The sequence below is a fragment of the Crinia signifera genome, chromosome 19 (assembly GCF_055691185.1).
Source record: "Crinia signifera chromosome 19, ASM5569118v1, whole genome shotgun sequence".
NCBI lineage: Eukaryota > Metazoa > Chordata > Amphibia > Anura > Myobatrachidae > Crinia > Crinia signifera.
The window spans coordinates 109334239-109355338 of NC_139226.1; the positions used below are offsets into that span (position 1 = coordinate 109334239).

General features: G+C 44.3%; 1 protein-coding gene across 1 annotated transcript; it reads left to right on the forward strand.

Annotated features, from left to right (window-relative positions):
* The first annotated feature begins 4151 nt into the window (after window positions 1–4151).
* Window positions 4152–10865, forward strand: LOC146042888 (uncharacterized). The gene is made up of 4 exons (XM_083163169.1): window positions 4152–4234; window positions 6184–6250; window positions 7883–8024; window positions 10096–10865. The coding sequence occupies exons 2-4, from the start codon at window positions 6211–6213 to the stop codon at window positions 10670–10672; spliced, it is 759 nt and encodes a 252-aa protein (XP_083019295.1). The 5' UTR covers window positions 4152–4234; window positions 6184–6210; the 3' UTR covers window positions 10673–10865.
* The last annotated feature ends 10235 nt before the right edge of the window (window positions 10866–21100 follow it).

Consider the following 21100-nt stretch of genomic DNA (forward strand, 5'->3'; position numbering starts at 1 on the left):
CGGGGGGGGCGCCCAAAACTTAGCTACGCCAATGATCTATCTCTCTATCTACTTTGCAAAATAGTGTTAATAGTTTATTTGTATCACTTAAAAAAATGCAACGTAAATGATTAGAAGAGAAACCTAAATCAAACTAATATTTGGTATGACAACCCTTTGCCTTCAAACCACCATCAATTCTTCTAAGTGACACTTGCACACAGTTTTGGAAGGAACTCGCTGGGGATATTCGGTGGATGTACGCTTGCTCAAATCTCTTCATGTAATCCCAGACGGACTCGATGATGCTGAGATTAGGGCTCCTTGTGGGTAGGGTGACCAACTCATCCCTTTAATGCGGGACACATATTAATTACACAGGTTCTGTGGCAGTTTAAAACCAGGTGAAATGGAGTCTTGAGGTGTGTCAGTTTAAAACCAGGTGAAAGCCAGCCACAGAACCTGTGTAATTAATATGTGTCCCGGATTAAAGGGATGAGTTGGTCACCCTACATGTGGGCCTTATTATCACTTCCAGGACTCCTTGTTCTTTTTGCTGAACATAGTTCTTTATGACAGTGGCTGTATGTTTGGGGGTCATTGTCCTGTTGCAGAATAAATTTGGAGCAGCCTCTGTAATGGTATTGCATGATGGGTAAGTACCTACCTGTATTTCAAAGCAATGAGCACACCCTTAATCCTGTCCAAATCCCCAACTCCATTTGCTGAAATGCAGCACCAAACTTGCAAGGACCTCCACCATGCTTCAATTTGGCCTGCTGACACTCATTATTGTACCACTCTCGAACTGCCTTCTGTTGGTTGCTGATGAAAAGGAGAGACTGAGCAATATATCTCCCCCGTGTGTACGCACCTTTACAACCAAATATCTCATCAGTCCAGAACATCAGTGAGAAAATATCTCATCAGTCCATATATATAAAATTACTCCCCTATTAGCTCTATCTAATGATTACAATATTTTGTGTCCCCCCTTCTCCTCTGACCTCTCTCCCTCTAACATACGCATCTCTACCTGTCTTCACACAATTCATTCCCCACATTTATTTATTTATTAACAGTTTCTTATATAGCGCATACAAATTCCGCAGCGCTTTACAGAGTATAGTTGAACATTCACATCAGACCCTGCCCCAGTGGAGCTTACAATCTATGTTCCCTACCACATGTATACAGACACACAGACATTCTAGGGTTAATTTTGTTGGGAGCCAATTAACCTACCAGTATATTTTTGGATTGTGGGAGGAAACCGGACTACCCGGAGTAAACCCACGCAAGTACGGGGAGAATATACAAACTCCGCACAGTTAGAGCCATGGTGGGAATTGAACCCATGACCTCAGCGCTGTAAAGCAGTAATGCTAACCATTACACCATCCGTACCGCCCACATTCATGCTCTCCATTCCGCCTTCGTAATACCAGACCCTTTCTCATCCTGGATGCAACTAATCATCCACTAACTAGTCTCCTAAACGGACTACAGTAACGACTTCCTATCTGTCCTTCCAGACTCCCAGCTGTCTCCAGTCCAGCCATAACACTATTGCTTTTGCAAATTACTATCCAACCTGTCCACAGTCTGCTTCCTCTATCCACCAGGCCCTGCACTGACTGCTCTTCCTCTACAGCAGGGGTGGGGAACCTTTTTCGTGCCAAGGGCCATTTGTATGGGGAAAAAATCCTTCGGGGGCCATATGTAAAAATTTCTTACAAATTGTCCTTCTGCATCTGTCCCATGCTCCGGTGGCTGCCGCGGAATAGAACTGACAGTCTCCGGCTGCTGTTGATTAAGAGGAATCTCATGAGAACTACCAACCTCTTGCGAGAATTCCCCTGTACTTGACTCCCGGCCAGGTGGAAGGTGGGCCACTCAGACCGGCTACGGGGGCCGCATATGGCCCCCGGTCCTGAGGTTCCCCATCCCTGCTCTACAATGTCCACTACAAAGTCATCATCTACTCACATTCCCCCCAAACCCCCCTACATATCCCTCTCTTCTGCCTTTCTTCTCAACTAACAGCTCTTTTCTCTCCCAACTTCAGGACTTGTTCTGTACTGCTCCGAGCCATGGAACACATTGCTTAATGATAAGTCTCCTCTTCAGGGCGGGATTAACAATGAGGTGGATGGAGCCGCAGCTCCAGGCCTCCACATTAAAGTAGGTCCATCATCATGACAGCATGTAGATCACCAGACAACTGGCCACATGGTTGGCCATGAACCATAAGCATTACAATTGCATTTCTGTTTTACACATTTATGTTATTTTTGTACTTTTATATATTTAGGGAAACATTGAGGTTTATGGGTTGTACATGTCTTACATGGCATTGGCCTCAATCCCTCCACTTCTCATAGTAGGCCCTTGAACATTTTCAGCTCCTGGCCCATGAGACCCTTAATCTGGCCCCGCTCCTCTTAACCCACCTCTTTTTCCAACACATTGACTCATCCCTATGGGCCAGATGCACCAAGCTTCAAAAACTGATACAGTGGAAAGTGATCAACAACCAGCCAATCAGCTCCTACCTGTCATTTTTCAAACACAGCCCATAGCATGGCAGCTAGGAGCTGATTGGCTGGTGGTTGATTACTCTCCACTTTATCACTTTTTCTATCTTGGTGCCTCTGGCCCTATGTATCCCCTTTGTCTGAGGGCCACTTCATGAGCCTCTTCCCATCTTCACTCACGTTCTCTTCCTCTGATGACATATGATGTTATGCCTCTCTTGGCTCTGTCTTCGCGTTAATTAAATGTTCTGTATATGTATAGGAGTGATAAACAACCAGCAGTCAATCAGCTCCTAACTGTAATTCTGCAGGCTGGCTTTGAAAAATTACATTTAGGAGCTGGTTGGCTGGTTATTTATCACTCTCCACTTTATCATGTTTTGAAGCTTGGTACATCTGGCCCAGTATAAGGTATGTATTCGGAATGTATACATTCAGCATACTGACATGATGACAGCAACATAAAACCAATATTGTCAAAATGTTGACATATGAATGTTGACAGAATGTCTGCACATGACATGTAGGGCTAGCCAGTAATTAGATTTATGGTCAGGCTAAATTAGCATTCTTACTACCAGTTTTTACAATATCGGCATTCTGAAAATTCCAACCTCATGTCAGTGTTGACATGGTGAATTTCATTATGTTAAATGTTGACCTATTGAATGTGTTGACATGTACAAAATGTTAACAGTTAACATATCGACAGGTAAACTTAAAAAGTCAAAATGTCAACATTATGAATGTTGAAAGAATGTCGACATGTAAAATACTGTAATGCTGTGTACACACGGGGGCGATAGGGGCTATAATCGCTGGGAATATGGTCGCAGGCGACCATATTGCCAGTAATGGGAGTGTGCCCCAGCGATAAATCGCCGGGTGCACGCTCCCGTTTTCTGCCCCATTGTAATCGCTGGTCGCAGGAGCTTGCTCCTGCGACCAGCTAATTACCTCTGCAGCTCCCCCAGCAGAGGTCCTTTTCATCAGCGACTATCTCTGGTCGCTGATGCAAAGGAGACACTGGGCAATATATCTCCCCCCGTGTGTACGGGGCTTCAGGGATAGGCTGCAATTTAGGATTACTTAAGGTTAGACTGCAGTTAGGGTTAGGTTGCAATTAAGGTTAGGCTGCAGTTAGGGTTAGGTTGCAATTAAGGTTAGAGCATAAATAAGGTTAGGCTACAATTATTGTTATGCTGAGCAATATATCTCCCCCGTGTGTACGGGGCTTTAGGGTTAGTCTAAAATAGCATTGCCGATGTTCTGACAGCCTGGATTCACAATGTTGACGGACCATGTCAGTGTTGACATTGCAACAGTTGACATGCCAGATGTCAACTTTCTTCCCATATCGACATCCTGAATGTATTCATTCAGACTACAGTATATAGTCATTTCGGCATGAACATAACGAATGCTGACCATCTGAATATCACGCCACGCTGTTATACCGCACCCTGGTTATAATTGTGAAAACAAAATGTGCCAGACTTAGACATCGTGTCACAGGTTTTACCCACATTTTGGGAATTGCCTGTTTGTTGTGCTGTTTCTGTGTTTGTGTAATGCATCACTGACAACATATATGACCTTTGTATAAATCATGCCCTTCTTATCTGATTGGGTAAGTTCCCAGCAAGTGGCAGAAGCGCTATATATGCCAGATGGGGAGGAAGTCCAGTTCACATGAGGAGTTGGATCTTTTCTGAATAGTAAGTTGTCTATTTACTGTGTGTCTGTGCCCATTTCTGTTGTTAGATTGTCTCTATCATTATTATCATTATCATTGTATATTTGTAACATACCATAGTGCTTCACAGAGCAGGACAGTGGTGAAAACAGAACATATTTGAAAACGGGATGAAAATGGGACATGTAAAGTAGACAAATAAATGCAGTCATGAAGTTCAGGCTCCTGCTCAGGAGAGCTTACGTGTGGCTTAGGGTGGGCATTGGGACAGCTGAGCAGGTACAGTAGGTTGGGTAGTATAGGTAGGAGTAGGGTAAGCTCTGATAAAGAGATGGGATTTCCAGGAGATATTGGGGTAAATGTAATAGGGTCTGAGTTGCTGGAAGTGCATGACTTTGGACGAGAACACCCGTATTTTTAAAGTAGCAATCATTCTTTGTAAATGATTGCTGCTTTAACAGTACAGGCATTCTCTCCTGAAGTCCCGCATGTCGGGCAACTCAGACCGTAATACATTAAGGGCCGAAATGCCGCACGGCCAAGAAGCTGTGCCATACACAGAAGTTTACAATGGTCAGGATGGCCACAGCCCGGCAGCGTCCTTTCCAGTGGTGGCATTGTAGAGGGTACATGGGGTCAGATGAGTGATTTGCACAGTGCTCCAGCAGATGTGTATCAGAGAGAGAGGAAGGTCAGCCTCACATAGATGTATGAGGAGAAGGCCAGATGGGAGGATGCTGCAGTAATCAGGGCAAGAGATGACGAGAGAATGGATAACAGTATTGGTAGTTTCATTGGTAAGAAAACGATGTATTCCGGAGATATTTCTAAGGAATAGATCCCAAACCAATTAGCTGCTTATGTTATGCCTGGTACACACCAGAACGATGCAGGTCGTGAGCAGATCGTAAGACCATCGTACAATCGGCTCAAGATCTGTTGGAGCACACAATCTGCTCACGGCCTGCACACTTCTTAATCCGATCCAAACTCGACCTGTACCCAGCTGAATGGTCATTTTCAGCGCAGGTCGGATCTGTGAAATGACCAAACGACCCGCGGGCCGCGCATCGGATCAGAATCGGATCAGAATCGGATCAGAAATGACCCCAAAACATGCCCAATTTACATACAATTGGTCGAGATTGTATCTAAATTGGGTCTTTTGAGGCCAAATCGTTCTGGTGTGTACCCATCATTACTGTGGTGTATGGATCCCATAATCTGGTAAAAACTAAAGGACTCATCTTTTAAGAAGCTGTTATCATTTTTAAAAACTGGGACTGTGGGAGTACTACATCCATAGGCACATAGGGGGTTATTCTAGTTCACTCTTTCTGACAAATCCCTTCTTAGATGGATAAAACCATGTGCACTGCAGGGAGGCAGATGTAACATGTGCAGAGAGAGCTAGATTTGGGTGAGTTATTTTGTTTCTGTACAGGGTAAATACTGACTGCTTTATTTTTACACTGCAATATAGATATCACTTTGAAGTAAAACCCCACCCAAATCTAACTCTCTCTGCACAAGTAGCATCTGCCCCACCTGCAGTGCACATGGTTTTGTCCATTTTAAGGAGTCCATACACGGTCCGTTGTGTGGGGCTCCGTTCTGTACTATGCGATGCGCGCTCCTGCGCATCACATAGTACGGTACAAAAAGTATGTGCTGCACATACCTTTTGTACTAGGTACACATCGGATCGGATCGCAGTGCATGCACACTGCATGCACTAGGGATGCAATCTAATCCGATGTGTACTTTAAAAGTACAGAACGGACCGAAAAAATGGACAGTGTATGGGGGCATAAGAAGGAATTTGTCAGAAAGAGTGCACCAAAATAACCCCCATAGTGACTATGCCAGCATTGTACGAGGGTAACAGCAATAGAGAATACGTGTATGAGCAGATGTACCAGTAACAGCAGGATAACCTCAGTCACCGCCATCCTTCTGTCTACATTGCAGGTTGGTGATTAACGGTTCAGTTCTACAATGAAAGTCCTGCTATCTCTGGCACTGCTGTTCCTCACAGGTACGCAGCCTCACGGCACATTTATTATTATTATTATGTGATAGTATACGGAACCCACCACTGTCCAGGGTAATTCATAATTAAAGTGATCAGAGATTATCATACATGGCAATCATGCAGAAATGAAATAAACATACGCTTTGCAGAGTTATGGGCAGATCATTACAGTAAAGGAAGCTGTAGCTTTGCAGCAATGCAGCTGAGAAGTTCTGAAGCACTAGACAAGGTTCCATCTGGACAGAGAAAGTTTGATCAGCACAGACTCAGTGTACAGTGTACAGTATTGTGGAAAGGGTTGGAAGGTTGACACAAGCATTAGGTGGACAATGGCAAGGTCAACAGTCAAAAGGTCAAAATCAGTTTTTTTTGTTGTTGTCCCAAATGTCGACATAGTCAACATGGACATGCTTAGGGCAAGGTGCCTCGATCCGCTCGGCACACTATTTTATTCTCCCACCTTGCCGCAGTGGATAGTAGGGCGTGAAATACTGGCAGTCGGCACATGTCGACTCAAAAAGAACGTGACAAACTCATGACGATCTTTTGACTGTTGACTTTCCAACCCTGTTGACCTTAGCTATGTTGACCTATTTCAGGTATCGACGTATGCCCTGTCGACCTTCAGTGGTCAACCCAATGTATGTCGGCATCAAATGTCTAGTGTTCATTTGTGTGTCTCCGAAACATCATCTGTTGGCAGCGAGTGAAACTGCATCTCTTCCTCTCTCACACATACACAAACTCAGAGGCAATCACAAGGTAGCAGAGCAGAATAGCTTTCGAAGCATTTGCTTTGAGCGGGATTACTAGTTTATTACATGTCGGTATGGGGGAGAAGCGATATCAGCACGGTTATGTGCGTTGGCACCACTTCTCCCCCATGTACGAAGGAGGAGATGTGCGATATCCGCCCCCATCATTATCAGTGCCGCTATCTGCAGGAGAGCGGCGCAGTGTTGTTGTGGGCAATGTATGAATGGTCAGTGGCACTGAGCACTGCAGCACACGCAGTTATCAATTTCAGCTCTGTCCCTGGCTGTGGTGGCTGCATCGGAGCCAGGCTGATGCTCTGTGGGGTGTCTGGTGGGGATAGCTGGTGTTTTCACTCCCCTCTCTGGCATCTCATCGCTATCTCTGCCTGCTTCCCACGGTAAAGAGGTGAACGAAGAAGCTTTAAACACGGTTGGTACATGCGAGTGTAACTTTTTGTTTTTTATTAAAAATGTAGTAATTAGTTTTTAATAAAAAATGACATTGACCAATCATGGACTAGGCATGGGGAATCAGTATTGTGCATTGTAGTCCAAGATGTGTGAGATTATATATATATATATATATATATATATACAGTATATATATATATATATATATATATATATATATATATATATACTGTATATATTTATATATAGAGGGCAAATGTTAGATACATCATTCGGTGGGCGGAACAAGATCTCTGTACTGAACACTGGGCAGTTTCTCTGTTGATGACATGATCGGTGAGCGCGATACCTGTAGTTACACAAAGCAGTAATGATATCTGTTTGTACACCGCTACACAACTACACAATGTGTACTCTGTCATCTAATTAAAATCTAATTAATCTAATTAATATTATGGTTTTTTTGCAGGTGCACAAGGACGTTACTTTTGGCAGAGTGATGAACCTAAAAATGGAGACTCTCTACAGAGCATACAGAAAATTTTTCATAGCGCTGTGGCTATTTTAACAAATGTTGGGAAGAACTTTGAATATTCAGAGATTGCAAAAGAGTAAGAGATCTTTCTCCAGTGTCTCAGGAGATAACATGAATAAAAGTTTTATTTTATACTGTACACTAGAGTATATGGGTAAAATGGGGTTGGAAAATGGAAGGTTGAAGACCTATTGCACTAGGACTTCAAGGATTGTAGACCAGTGCTTTTAGTCAGTATAGGTACTGAATAGAGCAGCAGTTCTGGGGTTGCAGTGACATGATTCTAGGAGGTCAAACAATTAGTAGATGATCAGCTTTGAAAACTAGAAATTTAAAAGACCAGAGGGGAGATGTACTAAGGGCCTTATTCTAGTACACTCTATCTGACAAAATCCTTCTTAGATGGACAAAACCATGTGCACTGCAGGTGGGGCAGATGTTACTTGTGCAGAGAGAATTAGATTTGGGTGGGGTTTTACTTTAAAGTGAGATCTATATTGCAGTGTAAAAATAAAGCAGCCAGTATTTACCCTGCACAGAAACAAAATAACTCACCCAATTCGAATTCTCTCTGCACATTTTACATCTGCCCCACCTGCAGTGCACATGGTTTTGTCCAGCTAAGAAGGTTTTGTCACCGCACTGCGATGCTAGACGCATATGTTAATACATATAGGCTAGCATCACTGCGGTGGTGGTGGTACTCTCCAAGGCTTGGTACAGCTGCCCCCATATGTTGTATGTAGGTTAAGTATTTTAAAGTACTGTGATTCTAAGATGTAAAGTGTAAACCAATGGTTTCAGAATTTTAAGCATTGTGAACAAGTCATGGTCTAATTTTGTAGCGGACAGTTATCCCAGAATGAACAATGATTGTTTAGTAGTACAGACTAGAGGTTAGGAACATTAATGTTTTAGACCAGTGGTTCTAGTAATTCAAAACCCCATGCTGAAAACCCCATTCTAAACTTACCATTAGGTTGATGACTTCTCTGAGCACACATTCATTGATCCAAGGAGTCAGAAAAATCAGTTGAATTGTCTGTTACTGAGAAGCTAAGCTTTTGGAGCTTTTTAAATAGCTTTCCCCACAGAATTTGGATGTCCAGGGCGGGATTAAGGACCACATGAATGAAAATGTTAAAAGGCATATAGAGCCGTGATGTGAGGGTGTGGTTAGAGCCTCATGGGCGTGTACACTATAAGCCCAAATATCTCACTAAATACATAAAAATAGAAAAATTGCCAAATTTTGTGATAAAACAAAAAATACATTGTTAATGCTTGTTACGCAATCATTTATGGCTGACTGTGTGGGCAGCTACTCACCTTGTCATCTTCATGCTGCCAGGAGGATGGTCCCATTTTTACCGCATGTGGAGGACTGTAGCTGCAGCTAAACAGTACTGCAAGTAGGAAAAAATTCTTAGTGGCGCTGCGTGTGCGTGCCAAAGGCGTGCACCAAAAATTGGGCATGGTCACATGGAATAAGGGGCGTGGCCATGAGAATTAGGGGTATATCAGCCACAGAGGGGAGAGTGGAGGCACAGGGAGGAGAGTGAGACCACAGTGGGGAGAGTGGGGGCACAGGGAGGAGAGTGAGACCCCAGAGGGGAGAGTAGTGGACACAGTGAGGCCACAGGGAGCAGAGCGGTGAACACAGGGAGCAGAGTGTGGACATTAGGCCTTACTAATTCAGCATTTCCATGTATGAAATTCCAATTTGCTGTCACAGTCTGTGTCTTTGGAGTGGATACATTTATCACCTTACCAAACATGTAGAACATTGCTGCTTCCCCACCTTGTCACCTGCCATTATCATGGTAGCAGGCCGCCGGTTGGCTGAGAGACAGCCATTCTCAGCTGACCAGCGGCCTGTTATGCCATGGTTACTAATTTTAACGTTTTCAATGCAGCTGTGGGATGGGAGGGACAAGCTGTATGGTGTACCGACTGCCAATCTATTACTGGTACACCGTACTGGCCCGTACCTCCAAACTTTCACCTCTGCAGCTATACCCGCCACATTGTTAATCTTGCACTGAGGATGTCTGTTGTGTTGAATGCTGTTGCATGCATTACCTCCAGTCAAGCCTGATTGTCCTATTGAGTATAAACCCTTACAGATTAATATATTGTTTCTGCAGATACAACCTTAAGCAGAAGTTACATGACGCAAAGGACAATGCTGATAAAGTGGAGGAAATTATTGAAGAATACCTTAAGGTAGTCTGGAATAAATTGGATGAACAGCTTATGAATAAGTTCCCAGTGTTCAGAACCAAGGTTGTACCTATTATTGAGGACTTTGATGACAAAATAGAAGAACATCTGAAGACATTTGTAAAGGATGTTGTGCCCATAGGATCTCAGCTTTTTGACGGTGTGACTAAGCACCTGATGAGTTTCGTGGAAAATTTGGAATCCATAGCAGAGAAGGGTCGGGACAATCTGCGAGCTGAGATAGACGTTCTGCGTACCAATCTGCAACCATATGTGGAAGATGTCCGGGCAGAGTATGAGAAGTACAGCAAGGAGGTGAAAGACGGAGTAAGTGACAAGGCTTCGGAGATGAAGGAACAAATGGAAAAGCAGGTGGAAGAGCTAAAGGAAAAAGTTAAACCTTATCTCAAGTCTCTGAAAAAACAAGCAGGTTCAAATGCAGAGGAGGCCTACAAATATATTGACCAATTGCTGAAGGAATTTTACGCCTCTCAAGATTAAGTATAATAACAGAACCATCAGCGGAGAAAGCAAGTCCTGTAATTGTCCCTGCTCAGAAATGATGACTCCATTGATTAATATCATTTATTGAACATAACCTTTCTGAAATCATTCATTACACTGTATCTCATAGTTCCTGCCTCACTGCAATATTTCCATCTACTGTTCCGTTATTAAATTTTCAGAAAGAAAATTGCCTGAATCTATCTTTTATAGGACAGTTTAATTGAGTCTATTGAACTTACTAGGGTAGGTCTTTAAGAGAAACACATGCTGGTTAGACCAGGGCCAACTTAACGGCCCTGTGGGCCCTAGGCAAAGCAATGCACTTTGGCCTCTACTTAAGATATAAAAAAATCATAACTTCCCACAGTGCCTCTCCACCTGGTTATAGCCATCCAGCAATTAGCATGTTAGAATATTTCCCGGCAGCTATGATTTTGTGTACTTCACAACCAGCCTCACTAGAAATGCAGGGGTAGATGTATGAAGCAGTGTTAAGAGTGGAGAAGTGATAAAGTGGCAGGTACTTTATTCATCTGCCAATCATCAGCTAACTGTCCATTTTTAAACCCAGCCTGTAACAACAGTCAGGAGCTGTTTGGCTGGTGATAAAGTATCAGGCACTTTATCACTTCCCCTCCCTTATCACTGCTTCATGGATCTACCCCACAGTAGGCACCAGCAAACTCCTGTTCGAAGGCCCCTAGAATTGTGGGGCCCTAGAACAGCTGCACGGTAAGCCCATGCGTTAAGATGGCCTGGGTTATACATTTTTGCACTTTAATTGAACAGAATATAATATTGATCCAATAAGTATATACAATTATTGTTGGGCTGGAGGGTGGAAGGACCACATAGACATTTTGGTTTTATGGGTCTTCTTAGTTCTGTGGTTTCGGAACTGTTTGCTGGCGAGCACTTGCAGGGGTGTCATGAGTTGGTAGTACAAGAACAAATACAACTATCAATGGTTAGTTTAATAGGCAAAACCAGTGCTGGTGGCTGCCCAACTTAAGCAATGTAATTATCTTATATAGTAAAAACAAAATGTAACAGTCACAAAACACATTTCTATGACTGTTCCTTATGTTATGCATGTATAAGTTGTCCAATTAGATGGTGTCTCCTAGTCGCTACAATGGGAACTCCAAACCTGTATGCATTATACCTTTCCAAACTCTAAAACAAAACAAAGTGAACACAATATGGGTTTATTACCTCTTTTTCTCTATACATTAGTGCCCTCGTATTCTACAGAATTTTTTCAGAGCACATTTGGTCAATTACATCAGTCCCTGATACGGTGGATCTGAACATCTATTATCCCTATCTTATGTATACACACACATACACATATATGCACTACCCCCCCCCTTTTCCCCCGAAAACAAATAACCTACAAACACGGGTAGAACAAAACCAGAACGACACTGACTGTGGTGGAAAATTAACCCAAAGCACAGCAATGCTAACCACTACACCATTCATTAAATTGCACAATTCCTTTTCAATATCATCACGTAGCCTTTTGGTATATATATATATATATATATATATATATATATATATATATATATATATATTGTATACCAATAGTCACTGGTGTTTGCTGTTGTAAAGCAAGTAACCATTTCTGCCTTTACAGGAACTTTTAAGTTCAGTACTGACATATGTGAACTGAAGAGCGTTATTCAAGAAAGAAATCTGTCTGAGGGTGGTGAAAAGTGCTAGTGAAATTTAATTGTGCTCAATTGTGAGGTTAATTCTATGAGAAAGTGTTCATCCTCATCCCACATGGTACAAAGACCAATAATGTTACACCCATAGAATATGCCTAACACCCAAACAGATCTACTGCACATGTTCCTCCTCAATTTAGCTCTTTTAGAGGTTAATGAAACTTGGGGTGAACTTGGTACCCATGGCCATCCTCAAGATTTGTCAATAATGCGTGATGTCAAATATAAAATAGTTGATTGCGCTAAAAAGAAGTCAAGAATTAAGGTAAATTGTCTCTCAGAGATTGATGACATCATTGAAGTTAGTGTCACCACACATTGAAAAGGAATGGGGGGAATCAGAACCATATGAGAAAATGTTGGCTAGTTTTATTATGATTGCGAAAACACGCAAAACATCAGGGGTGATTCAGGTTGGCTTGCAAAAGCAAACTCCTACTTTAATGGAAAAAAAACGTTCTGCACTGCAAGTGCAGATGTTTTTTATGAAAGGGAAACTCTGCGCTAATAAGCTCAAATAACCTTGGGCTAAATTCACAATAAAAATATATGCCTTTTTATATATAATACATTTTACTCAATTAGCTGTCAAAGAACAATAAAATAGGTGGCCACCTTAATTAGAATATAATGCACCTAATAGAAATTAATATTTAAAACTTAGACAATAGACAATATGAAATAAAGTGGTAAATACACATTTAAAATATTTTACTGCCATTAGGTAAACCATGTAAGCAGCAATTGAACTGGATCTTAAGTTTCTCAGTGTAATATATTCAGAATAAAAGGAGAATATGTTTGTAGGGACACTTACCGTAAATATAATTTATATGGGGTTGCTGGTCAGAGCTCCATTTACAAAGTCATCTCCACGCCCACGTGGACACTGGGGGTATGACGTGGATAGTGGGGTTATGATTGTGTTAGTGTGTAAAATGTGTGTTGTTAGTGTGTGTGTAGTGCAGTGTTTTATACTTACCCTCAACGATCGCCTCCTCCTTGTCCCGCTGGCGCCGTGTCCCCAGTGACAGCGTTCCTGCTCCGTGTCCCTAGAGACGCTAGGCCATCCGGCTGTGGAGGGGGAAGGGAAGACAGAAAGTAGTCCCTGTGGAATTCCGTCCCGGCCGTCCATTTCACAGGAGCCGGGGCGGGTCACTCGTAGCAGCAGCACCATGGAGGGGCCGGAGGGGCGGCTGGGAGACCGCGGTGTATGGTGGCAGTATGTCCGGGCCCTGCCACCACCGGCGGTAACATGCAGAGATGGCCCTGCTGGTGCTAACACGCAGAGATGGAGACCGTGCTGAGGAGCCTGCTGGTCTGCAGCCTGAGCTGCCTGCTGAGGTGTGAGTGAGGCCGGGGAGACCGGGCACAGGTGGCTGACAGATGGGCACACACACTTGTTCAGTTTCACTGCACTGCAATGTAGAAAAAGAGCAGCCAGTATTTACTCTGCACAGAAACAATATAGTAACTCTCTCTGAATGTGCCCCACCTACAGTGTACATGGTTTTGTCCATTAAAGAAAGAGTTTGCTTTTGCAAACCAACCTGAATAACCTCCATAGTGACTGGTTCAGAGGCATTCTGTATTGTATGCACATGATCAGAATATCATGTCTTTTCTGCTGTAATACTGTACATTACTGACATCTGTGACCTTTGTATAACTCATGTCCTTTTTATCCGATTGGGTAAGTGCCCAGCAAGTGGTAGAAGCGCTATATATATGCCAACTGGGGCTCAAGTCCAGTTCATAGCAGTCCTGAATCTTATCTGATTAATAAGCAGCCTGTTAATAAGAGATTGTGACATTTTATGTTGCTAGAGTGATTCTACCAGATCCCAAGCCAATGACTTTCTTAAATCACAGGACTGTTGTGGTAAGTTGGGAGATAAGTAATGCTTAGGAAGTACCACTCATTCAGAATAATAAACCCACATTAACCCAATAAGATCTCATTGATTTATTGATACGAACAATTCTTTGTTGACCTGCTCCTCTCCTGTGAGGGATGGAATGCAGATATTGTTCAATGCTAAACAAACAGTCCAGGTTTTAAGGTAAATTAAAGGTAAGTAAGTCGCCTGTGCTAAAGCATGAGTAGTTGGTGGAGTAGTCGGTGTTCCCCAAGGGTCAGTCCTTGGTCCTCTCCTCTTCTCCCTCTACACCACCTCTCTGGGCACCCTCATCAGCTCCTATGGTTTTCATTACCACCTTTATGCTGATGATACCCTAATCTATCTCTTCTCCCCTGACCTATCCCCATCACTCCTGTCCAAGGTCTCCGAATGCCTCGCGGCCATCTCAGCCTGGATGACCCAATGCTTCCTGAAACTAAACATGGCTAAAACTGAACTTCTAATCTTCCATCCCCCGAACATCCCCTCTTCTCCCACTATCTCCATCAGCATTGGTGAAACCGAGATCACCTCCACCGACCAAACGCGCTGCCTCGGTTTCATCATTGACTCCTCCCTCTCTTTCACCCCCCACATTCGTGCTCTCTCACAGTCTTGCCGCTTTCGCCTACGCAACATCTCACGCATCAGACCATTCCTCTCCACTGACGCGACCAAAATTCTCATTCACTCTCTTGTCAACTCCCGCCTTGACTACTGCAACATCCTTCTCTCTGGGCTACCTCTAACCCGCCTCGCACCTCTCCAAACCATTCTTAACGCTGCTGCTAGGCTCATCTTCCTCTCCCGCCGCTCTACCTCCGCCTCCCCCCTCTGTCTATCTCTTCACTGGCTCCCCATTCCTTTCCGAGTTCTCTTTAAACTCCTCACCACCACCTACAAGGCTCTCTCCTCCTCCACCGCTCCTTACCTCTCTTCACTGATCTCTATCCACACACCCTCCCGTCCTCTTCGCTCCATCGCTGACTGCCGACTGACCTCTCACCTAATCACCTCCTCCCACTCCCGTGTCCAAGACTTCTCTCGCGCTGCCTCCCTGCACAGGAACAACCTCCCGCCACCCATCAGGCTTTCTGATTCCCTTACCTCCTTCAAGCGCTCCCTCAAAACCCACTTTTTTTGACTAGCCTATCCCTCCTCCTAACCTCTTTTGATCCTCCTATCCTGCCTCCGTTCCCCTCCGTTCCTACTTATCCTGTTGTTTTTCGTTCGTCCACCCACCTATTTTTAGTATGTTAACTCTTATGAGTAGGGTCCTCCTGCCTCACGTACTCACCCTACCTCTTTACCTCACCTGTGCTCCTGTCCTGTTCTTCCCTTCCTCTACTTCATCTTCAGTCTCCTCGACAATTTTGACACCTACTTCTGAACTGATGATGATTTTATTTCTACCAGCTATACCCCTATTTATACTGTATTTTTCAACACACCCTGTACGTTTACCTTGTCATTTGTTTTTTGTTTGCTATGTACGGTGCTGCGGACACTTTGCGGCGCCTTATAAATAAACATACTACTACTACTACTTGGTCCTAGTGACCCTCAAATACAACTGGAAGAAGCTTCTTGAGTGGTGTTTTGCTCATAGATGATGACTTTGCTGCCTCCACCTTCAGTAGGGTGCCATCGTCTGCACATAGGGGGCATGGCAGACAATGGTGGGCTAAATAGGGGCATGGTGGCATGATCATGTCATCATGCCTCCGCCCACAATTGTACAGTTCTGAGAAAGCAGGTAATGCATAGCGGAGAGTGGGTCTAAAATAATGCAGTTCAGCATGAAACGCATCAACGGGTCCCCTCGGGGTATGGGTCATAGGGTCCACAGTAATTAGGCCGACAGTCAATAGGTTGACCACTTTTGGTCAAAAGGTCTACACAAGCAATAGGTCGACATGGAAAAGCTTGACATGAAAAAAGGTGTACATGAGTTTTTTATGTTTTTTGTCCAAAATAAGGTGCACGCGGTACACTTTGACGCCCTTCAGTGCCCCACCGCCGGCCGCCCAGTAAGTAAAAAGGCATATATTATCAGAGCGCCCGACTACGCTACGCTGACAACGTAGCCTAAGGTACGTTGTCAACTGGCTGATTGGATAGAAACATAGAAACATAGAATTTGACGGCAAATAAGAACCATTTGGCTCATCTAGTGATGATGGGACAACTTATCTATGCCCCATATGCCCTATTGCAGGGGTTCCCAAACTTTTTTGAATCACGGCTCCCTAGAGCATCAAAATGTTTTCAAGGCACCCCTAGGTCACATGTTTCAGAAATTCAGGAAAAAAATATTAAATTATGTACTGTACATTGTGTTTATATGTCACAGTTATGTGGTGAGGGACAGGATTTGCTCCTGTTTGTCCACATATATTATGATTGGCAGCCACAAGCACTGGTTTTGCCTGTTACATTGACCATAACTAATATGAATTGATCCTGGTCCACCAACCCAAGGCACCCCGGCAAGTGTCCTGAGGCACCCCAGGGTGTGTAGGCACACAGTTTGGGAACCACTGCCCTATTGCATGTTTTTTATTATCTCCCAATCTGCACAATACACGCTACTGTGTGATATGTTGGTGCTTCATAAATAAATAATGGTTATTATTAGTAGTATGAAAAGTAGTAATATCACAATTTGAACTAATCAATATATATATTTATTTTCATTTGATTCCAGACACTTGGGGGCAGAACTTATGGGCGCCAAACAGAGCTATTCAAATGTAGCTCCGTTCGGGCACATATGGCTTCTGGCGTCAGCATTTCAACCCCCCTCACAGTGGGTGGCAAGCTGCAAGGTCACCCTTTTGGGCACGTAAACTGGACCTTTTAAATCGCGCTCAGTAGTTTGGTAAGGTTTATCCGCTATGTGCACCTTAATGGGCACGAACAGCAAGATAAAAAATGGGCTTTTCAGTACTGCCCTGTGATCTCCCGTCACTTTAGACAGAAGATCGGGCGCGATAAAACATTTGAATCTGCCCTCTTTAAGTCCATTCTAAAGGTCAGTACACGTCATTTAAATGGTGTTATCTACTTCAGATATTTGGAACTTATTATATGAACAAACATGCAAAGTTCAGGTTGCATCATTAGTAGTTCTCTGCCTAATCAGATGTTACTAGACTAAGACATCATTACTAGCTCACCGTGTTCTTAGAGTCTTATGTTTGCTTCATTATTAAAGAAAGATCCGTAGCCTCACTACAGACTAATACAGGTTGAGTATCCCGTATCCAAAATGCTCGGGACCAGGAGAATTTTGGATAACGGATTATTCCGTATTTCGGAATATTTTAATATTTCAATGATGTATTTTGAAGTATCTTGCATGTATGCTGTATAAACACATAATATACACACAAATATATTTTATTACCACATAAAATACACACAAATATATTTTAATTGTTCAAAAAACAAGGTTTCAAAACGTGAAACAAAATGTGTGTACTATCTCAGCACTGAATTTGAATGCCAAGCAATCATTGTCTTGCACATATATAGTGCCAGTTACATATCATGTCCCCAGTGATGCTACATATCATGTCCCCAGTGAGTTTTTAGCAAAAAAAAATTTTTTTTTCACTTTCTGGAATGTCCGTATTTCGGAATAATTCGGATAACGGATACTCGGATACGGGATACTCGACCTGTATCCAACGGTGGAGAAATTAGACATCTATTTTGACTTATAGAGACCAAAGAGGACAACAAACTTTTGGCCTGATCCGGGTATATTGGTTGGGCCAAATTCGGGGACCTTCTCTGATAGTGCGGGTCTGCGCATACGTGAATATACGCATGTGCAGCCGCCCTGTGTGAATGCACGGGCAGGGGAAGGAAGGGGGCAGACAGGGGGCAAGTGCAGTGGGCATCGCCATGAACGCAGGAGGGTCAGTGCCTGCTCGTGGCGACGTCACAGGACCTCAGCGCCTGCCCTATTGTCGGCTATCTCTGTCGGAAATAAAAGACAGCCTAGACTAACCTTTACTTTTCACTGGGCTGCGAACATACTCAGCCTAGTGAACAGGTCTGAATGAGGCCCTTTATGTCTAACTGATGTCACACACCCTCCCTTAAAATGCCTGGGCACATTCTGCATTTTCTCAGACACTCCCAGAAAACAGCAGATCATCACCCCCAAATGCCGACTTCCTGTCCGTCAAATTGCGGTGAGATATTTTTTATATTTCTGTCACTATTTGGGCTCACACATGTGGATATACATGCAGGGCAGCCGAAAGGAATGCCGGGCCCCGGTAAAATTGTGGGAGGTGTGGCCACCCCCCAAAATGTTTAGAGGGGGTGAAAGAAAACTCTAAACTCAGCATGTGCTGTGCTGACAGCAGGCTCAGCATGAGTTCTCACGCTGTCAGTGAAACACACATGCTGAGCCTACTGTCAGCACAGCACATGCTGTATGCGTGCTGCTGCTGATGCCGGGAGGGATGGAGGGGGAAGGGGGGGTCGGACCAGGGCCCCTGCCGGGCCCCTCCAGCAAGCCCGGGCCCGTGTAATTAGTACCTGCTCCCCCTACTCTCGGCTGCCCTTTATATATGCCTCATTGTACAGTATGTTATTTATTGTATCACAATCTCCACAATATACAGTGCTGTGTGACATGCCTACTCTCCCTACGCGTGTGCAGTCATTTGACAATTGCTCAGATTGCGAACTCACACATCAGTGATCAACTGTGAATCGGGCCCATGATGTACTACTGTATATGCTGCAAAGATATCAGAGACTAGTGCAAGAGGCACAGATCACAGGAGCTGGGGGCGAGCTCAGCTGTCCACCCGCTGGCAGCACACGCCAAATAATCCAAACAGCTGGCAGAAGGGTCCAAACAGGGGTGGAGCATACCCTCCAACATAACTCATTCCATTAGCTTTAAAATGCTCTGCTCCTGTACATCCTTCTTAATGTATGGTTGCCATGTTGGATCCTTCTGTCAGCTGCTCCCCTTAGCCAGTGGGTGGGTATACTGGAGGGATCTGAAGGGATCCCTCTTCACAACCTAGGACTCCTATAGGAATGACTAGGGCATCAATAATGGACATCATCTGATGATGGCATTCGTTCTCAGAATCAGATCCTTGAAAATGATGTACTTTCTGAGTGGGATGAATTGAGTGATATAGAGATCCCCATATTACGTAAACGGGGATAATGTTCTGATTAGTGCATGACAGGTATGCAGGAGAGTACAGAGAAAACTCATGCATTAGCTGTTTAACCACTTTGGTGGTATGCCCGGCTGAGCTGCACTGTAGGATCAGGCTCTCCTGGACAATTTCCGAGCATGCCACTGATAAGCAGGTGTGCCCCACTGGTGCCTCCAGCAGTGCACCACTGGCTCAGCACCAGTGCCGCCGCCCCCCTCACTGGTCCATGGTGCCAATCTTACCCCTGCTGCTGGTCCACGATCATATGTCGGCCGCCCCCCCCCAGCCGCCTATCATCTCCCCCACTGCTCAGGGAATTTCGATGCCGCTCAGGAGTGCACGGGTGTTTGGGTGCTCCGAACAAACAAATGCGCTCAGGAGCAGCCCCCCCAAACATTCCTGAGTGGCCGCAAACAGCTGCAGCCAGAAGCAGCAGCCCTAGGGGAGCAGATGGTAGTGGCTGCAGCTTGAGTGGTGAGTATTTCTAGGGCAGAACAAACCCGCCCTGATAGGTTTGTCCTGCCCCAGGAAAACTCACCACTCAAGGGGTTAATGAATGGGGCTGTACTTAAGTTTAAAATATTATTTCTCACCTACACTTAGTCTCAAGAAATCATTCTTCAGACTCATCAAATAGTAATGTTTGTAGGTACATTGGGCCTCATTCAGACCTGATTGCAGAACAAATTTGTTGTGGGGCAAATTTGAGTGGTTGTGCTCAAACGGAAATCTAAATTGCAGTGTAATAATAAAGCAGCCAGTATTTACCAGTATTTACCCACAGAAACAAAATAACTCCCCCCAAATCTCTCGCTGCCCATGTTACATCTGCCTCACCTGCAGTGCAGCATGGTTTTTACCTATTTTGAGAACAAATTTGTCCTGCAACCATATCTCTCCTCTCCTGACCCTGGGTATCCAGTGCTCTGAAGCTCAACATACACAAAATCAAACTAATCATCTTTCCTCCACCCAAAGTCTATGCCCCCCTCGCATATCTTCTTAATCACTGTGGACAACACCATCATCTCCCCGGTTCCCCAATTTTGCTGCCTGGGTGTCTCTCTTGACTCCCACTTCTTATTTGCCTCACACATCTAATCCCTGGCTCAATCCTGTCGATCCCAGCTAAGCAACATCACTTGCATCAGGCTGTTTCTCTCCCAGAGTGCAAATTAACTTATTATCCACTCACTGGTCATCTCTCGGCTCGACTACTGCAACAGTCTCCTCATTGGCCTCCCATGCTGCCAGCTCGCTCCCCTCCAATCTGTCCTCAACTCTGCAGCTAGACTTATCTTCCTCTCCCGCCGCTCCACTTCTGCCACTCCCCTCAGAGAGAATCTACACTGGCTCCCCATTCCTCTACAGTATCCTCTGCAAACTCTTCACTCTCACATACAGGGCCGTCTCCAACTCCACTGCTCTCTACATCTCCAACCTCATCTCCCTTCATACTCCTTCCTGCCCTATATGATTAGCCAATGACCATTGCCTCTCTTCTATCCTGTGCACATAGAGTGTTAGGTGTGCACAGGCACCCCCTAATGCTTTGCCCAGCCTTATGAACACCTCCCTGCCGCT